Source organism: Arachis hypogaea, chromosome 17, assembly GCF_003086295.3.
Source record: "Arachis hypogaea cultivar Tifrunner chromosome 17, arahy.Tifrunner.gnm2.J5K5, whole genome shotgun sequence".
NCBI classification, from domain to species: domain Eukaryota; kingdom Viridiplantae; phylum Streptophyta; class Magnoliopsida; order Fabales; family Fabaceae; genus Arachis; species Arachis hypogaea.
In genome coordinates this window covers 63,580,951-63,586,775 of record NC_092052.1, presented here as the reverse complement: position 1 = coordinate 63,586,775, position 5,825 = coordinate 63,580,951, and the positions used below count along the sequence as shown (strand labels likewise).

Below are 5,825 nucleotides of genomic sequence, written 5' to 3'. Positions count from 1 at the left end.
CTTGTGTTCCTTCTATTTTTGCAAGCTTCCTCTCTATCCTCTAAGCCATTCCTGCTCTATATAGCCTGAAAACACTTAAGACACAGATCACGGCATCGAATGGTATATAGAAGAATTAAAAATACACAATTTAAAGGCTTAGGAAGCAAGTTTTCAATCATAGAACAAAATTGGGAAGGATTTGTAAAACCATGCAAATTTATGAATAAGTGTACAAAAAATTGATAAAAACTACTCAAATTAGCATAAGATAAACCATAAAATAGTGGTTTATCAATGCACTATTGGGAACATGGCTATTGACAAAGCACTTTGTGACCTGGGAGCAAGTATTAATCTGATGCCTCTTGCCATGATGAAGAAATTGATGATAGAAGAGGTTAAGCCTACACGGATGTCATTACAACTTGCTGACAGATCCCTCAAAATACCAAATGGAGTGGTGGAGAACTTACTGGTGAAAGTTGGGAAATTCATTTTTCCAGCTGATTTTGTGATTTTGGATATGGATGAGGAAAGAAACAACTCAATCATCCTTGGAAGACCCTTTCTAGTAACTTCCAGGGCAATCATTGATGCTGAGAAGGGAGAAATGGTTCTCAGGGTGCATGAGGAGCAAATGGTTATCAATGTTTTCAAAGCAATGCAATACCCTGCAGAGAAAGAAAATTGCATGAGGCTTGACATGATAGATGATCTAGTTGAAGAAGCATTTAAAGCAAACCAATGTGAAGATCATGAAAGGGAAGCTCAGGATATTCAAGAGGAAGATTCACAAGAGGCAGAAGCACTGAAAGATTCAAGTGGAGTTAAGGAGGAAGAGGCACCAAAGCAAGAGTTTAAACCTCTCCCTCCTCATCTCAAATATGCATTCCTTGATAAAGAGGATAACCTGCCAGTAATCATTAATTCATCCTTGAGTAAGCAAGAAGAAGCCAAACTAATTGGGGTGTTGAAAACTCACAAGACAACTATAGGGTGAACAATTGATGACATCAAAGGTATAAGCCATACTGTTTGTATACACAAGATCTTGCTAGAAGAAGATTCAAGACCAGTGGTACAACCCCAAAGAAAACTTAACACAACCATGAAGGAAGTAGTTCAGAAGAAGGTAATGAAGTTATGGAATGCTGGAATCATATATCCAATTTCTGACAGCTCTTGGGTGAGCCCAGTGCAAGTGGTACCAAAGAAAGGAGGCATGACTGTCATTTTTAATGAAAAGAATGAAATCATACCTACAAGGACAGTGACAGGGTGGAGGATGTGTATTGACTATAGGAGGCTGAATGATGCCACAAGGAAGGACCACTTCCCTCTTCCCTTCATTGATCAGATGTTAGAAAGATTGGCTGACCATGCTTACTATTGCTTCTTTGATGGGTACTTTGGATACAATCAGATAGTGGTGGACTCCAAGGACCAAGAAAAGACCTCCTTCACCTGCCCATTTGGAGTCTTTGCCCACAGAAGAATGCCTTTGGGCTGTACAATTCTCTTGCTACTTTTCAAAAGTGTATGCTTTCCATATTTTCTGACATGGTAGAAAAATTTTTAGAGGTTTTCATGGACGATTTTTCTGTCTTTGTCAATTTATTTGATACTTGCTTGCATCATTTAACTCTTATCTTGAAAAGATGCCAAGAAACCAATTTGGTTTTAAATTAGAAAAAATGCCATTTCATAGTTCCTGAGGGGATAGTTCTTGGGCATAAGATTTCAAGTAGGGGTATAGAAGTTGATAAAGCCAAGATAGAGATCATAGGAAAGCTTCCTATACCAGTCAATGTAAAAGTAGTGAGAAGTTTTCTTGGGCATGCTGGTTTTTATAGGAGATTCATCAAAGATTTTTCAAAGATAGCTAAACCACTAAGCAACTTGTTAGTAGTTGACAATCCTTTTGTCTTTGACGATAGCTGTAAGCATGCCTTTGAAACTTTGAAAAATAAACTCACTACAGTACCAATCATCACACCCCCAAATTGGGAATTGCCTTTTGAACTCATGTGTGATGCAAGTGACTTTGCAATTGGTGCTGTATTGGGACAGAAAAAGGATAAGCTGCATCATGTTATATACTATGCAAGTAAGGTGTTAAATGAGGCCTAGAAAAATTATACCACTACAGGAAAATAACTCTTGGAAATTGTATATGCATTTGATAAATTTAGACAATACTTGATTGGCTCAAAAGTTGTAGTGTATACTGACCATGCTGCTCTCAAGTATCTCATGTCTAAACAAGATGCCAAGCCAAGGCTCATCAGGTGGGTGCTATTACTACAAGAGTCTGATATTGAAGTGAGGGATAGGAAAGGAAGTGAGAACCAAGTTGTATACCATCTTTCAAGACTACCACAAGGGACTAACGAAGAATCTCCATGATGAGCGGATAATTTATACGCTTTTTGGCATTATTTTTAGGTAGTTTTTAGTATGTTTTAGTTACTTTTTACTATATTTTTATTAGTTTTTAAATAAAAATCACATTTCTGGATTTTACTATGAGTTTGTATATTTTTCTGTGATTTCAGGTATTTTCTGGCTGAAATTGAGGGACCTGAGCAAAAATCTAATTCAAAGGCTGAAAAAGGACTGCATATGCTGTTGGATTCTGACCTCCATGCACTCGAAATGGATTTTCTGGAGCTACAGAAACTTTATTGGCGTGCTCTCAATTGCGTTGGAAAGTAGACATCCAGGGCTTTCCAGCAATATATAATAGTTCATACTTTGCCCAAGTTTTGATGACGCGAACTGGCGTTCAAACGCCAACTTCCTGCCCTATTCTGAAGTAAAACGCCAGAAACAGGTTACAAACCAGGGTTAAACGCCAGAAACAGGCTGCAACCTGACGTTTAACTTTAAGAGGAGTCTCTAGACGTGTAAAGCTCAATGCTCAGCCCAAGCACACACCAAGTGGGCCCCGGAAGTGGATTTCTGCATCATTTACTTATCTCTGTAAACCATAGTAACTAGTTTAGTATAAATAGGACTTTTTACTATTGTATTCGAGGTCTTGGTCATTCTGGTTCTCCCTATGGGGCCAAAGCCAATGAACACCATTATCACTTATGTATTTTCAACGGTGGAGTTTCTACACCCTATAGATTAAGATGTGGAGCTCTGCTGTTCCTCATGAATTAATGCGAAGTACTATAGTTTTTCTATTCAATTCAAGCTTATTCTTATTCTAAGATATTCACTCGCACTTCAACCTGATGAATGTGATGACCCGTGACACTTGTAACATCCCTTCCAAATATTAATAAAACTAATTAAATTATTCTTAATTGATTTATAAAATAAGATATCAAATTAATAAAATAAATCGTAACCTTTTCAGAATAAAAGTTACTTGAATTAAATTATACAAATTCTTTCTTATTTTTCAATTACTAAAATTATACAAAATATTCTATTATAATAAAATTACTTAAAAATATTAATTGATTCGAAATAAAACTATCTCCGAATCTATTTAATTATTTCTAACAAAATAATTTCTAAAATTATAAAGTTTAAACTTAATAAGATAAAATCATAATTTATTTATAATTAGATTTTCAAAAATGCGGGATGTTACAGTCTATCTAACTTACAAAAATTTTCGCCCTCGAAAATTGATATAAGATGGAGAAAAAATTCATATTCACATCCCCTTTCGAATATTTTAAAGATACCAAGAAAATTATATCACAAACACAGAAGAAAATATATTAGGTGATGCAAAAGTTAATAAAAATAACTTGACGCAAACCAAATTTCAAAATCTAAAATTAAATAGGCACAATGTTCGTTCAGAACTCTTAACAAAGCATGATCACTTCCTCTCGTCGCCTCAAAACTCCACAACTCCTTATAACTTCGTATACTGACCAGATTCACTTTCCGTACGCACAAATCATGTCCCCAAGAACTACCGCATATAAGGAATACGAAACTTGAGAAGAGAAAGACAAACGACATGAAAGGTTTATGCGAGAAATTGGAAGAATACTCAAGTTCGCAATTGTACAAGATGGTATTTCGCAAGGATTTGAAGGAATACGTAAGATTATCAAACAACAAGGATATATATAAGCAATGAAATATACCGGAAGGAGAATTAAATTGAAAGCTTAAGAAAGGATTTTGAATTAAAGAGTTTTGATATGAACAGTAATAGAAAAGATAGTACAGCAATTTAGAACAATTTCAACTTGAAACAGAAGGAATTAGTTTATCTTTTTCAAAGGAAAATATTTAAACCCAACATTTTTCAAAAGTACTAAACTTAGTATAAATAATACGTTATACCGATTTTAATTTCAGATCAAGCAAATCATGCATGGTTTGTAAATTAAAGCTTGTTTGGTGTTAAGGGCAAAATATTTTCTTTAAAAATCTTGGAGGATACTTAAATACATAGCTATAGAATTATAGTAAAGTTGGCAGAAAATCAGCTTCTATTTAAAGAATAAATTCTGAAATAAAATTTTCTATAAATCAATAAAAGATAAGTGGTATATCACAGATAAACAAGATTAAACTGTATAAAGAAGTTTTAGAGTTTATGTAAGAAAGTCTAGACTGAATTAAAAACAATCCTATCAAAATTTAAGTAAGGGTTGTGGATACAGTCAAGTAAGAAAAGTTGTAAATTGAAATTTTTCTCGAAGAGAATCTGAAGCAAGTACTCAAGAAGGAAATTTCAAGAAATAGTATGCTGTACCAAAATAATTCTGAATTCAGAGCAAGGAGCATAGAGTTTGTAAGGTAAGGATAAATGTTTCAAAAGATTCAAGCAACAACCAGATACAGAGTCAAGCAAGGACATGCACGAATGATAATACAAGATTAGCAAGAAAGAGATCAGAAACTAGAAATTCCAATACAATTAGTAGAGAAAGAGATAACACTAAGCACGAATAAAGATCATACGTCAAAATGGAACTAGTCTCTAGAATTTAGTTTCTAACGTCCCCAAAACCTCGTAATTCGCATTAACCTTATCACTTCTATTTCGTCTATGATAACCCATTAGTATTTCCATATACATAAATCATTAGTATTAAGTTGCCCAAACTTGATACCATGAGGTATGCAATGGTAAACTAATAGCATTAATCATCAGACAGTCATGCATATAAAACATAAACTCTTGTCATCAGAACAAGTTAGAAAGCATGACAGACACTCAGAGTATGCAATGAAGCATAGTCAGTCTACTCCCAAGGCTCTACAGGAGGGACTGCTCTGATACCATATTGTAACATCCCTTCCAAATATTAATAAAACTAATTAAATTATTCTTAATTGATTTATAAAATAAGATATCAAATTAATAAAATAAATCGTAACCTTTTCAGAATAAAAGTTACTTGAATTAAATTATACAAATTCTTTCTTATTTTTCAATTACAAAAATTATACAAAATATTCTATTATAATAAAATTACTTAAAAATATTAATTGATTCGAAATAAAACTATCTCTGAATCTATTTAATTATTTCTAATAAAATAATTTCTAAAATTATAAAGTTTAAACTTAATAAGATAAAATCATAATTTATTTATAATTAGATTTTCAAAAATGCGGGATGTTACAACACTCATCATCAGTCTCACCTATGAACGCGTGCCTGACAACCACTTCCGTTCTATCTGCAATAGTTTGAGCGTGTATCTCTTAGCCTCCATTCCGAAAGATCGGAGTCTTCGTGGTATAAGCTAGAATCAATTGGCAGCATTCCTGAGATCCGAAAAGTCTAAACCTTGTCTGTGGTATTCTGAGTAGGATCTGGGAAGGGATGATTGTGACGAGCTTCAAACTTGCGA

At 33.8% G+C, this 5,825-nt stretch overlaps 1 protein-coding gene across 1 annotated transcript; it reads left to right on the top strand.

Moving 5' to 3' along the window:
• Positions 1-292: 292 nt before the first annotated feature.
• Positions 293-982, top strand: LOC112763358 (uncharacterized). The gene has a single exon (XM_025809052.1). It carries the CDS (start codon positions 293-295, stop codon positions 980-982), a length of 690 nt encoding a protein of 229 aa, XP_025664837.1.
• Positions 983-5,825: the final 4,843 nt, after the last annotated feature.

Excerpts from the sequence above, each read along its gene's own strand:
- LOC112763358 (XM_025809052.1), top strand. The coding sequence starts at position 293 with ATGGCTATTGACAAAGCACTTTGTGACCTGGGAGCAAGTATTAATCTG.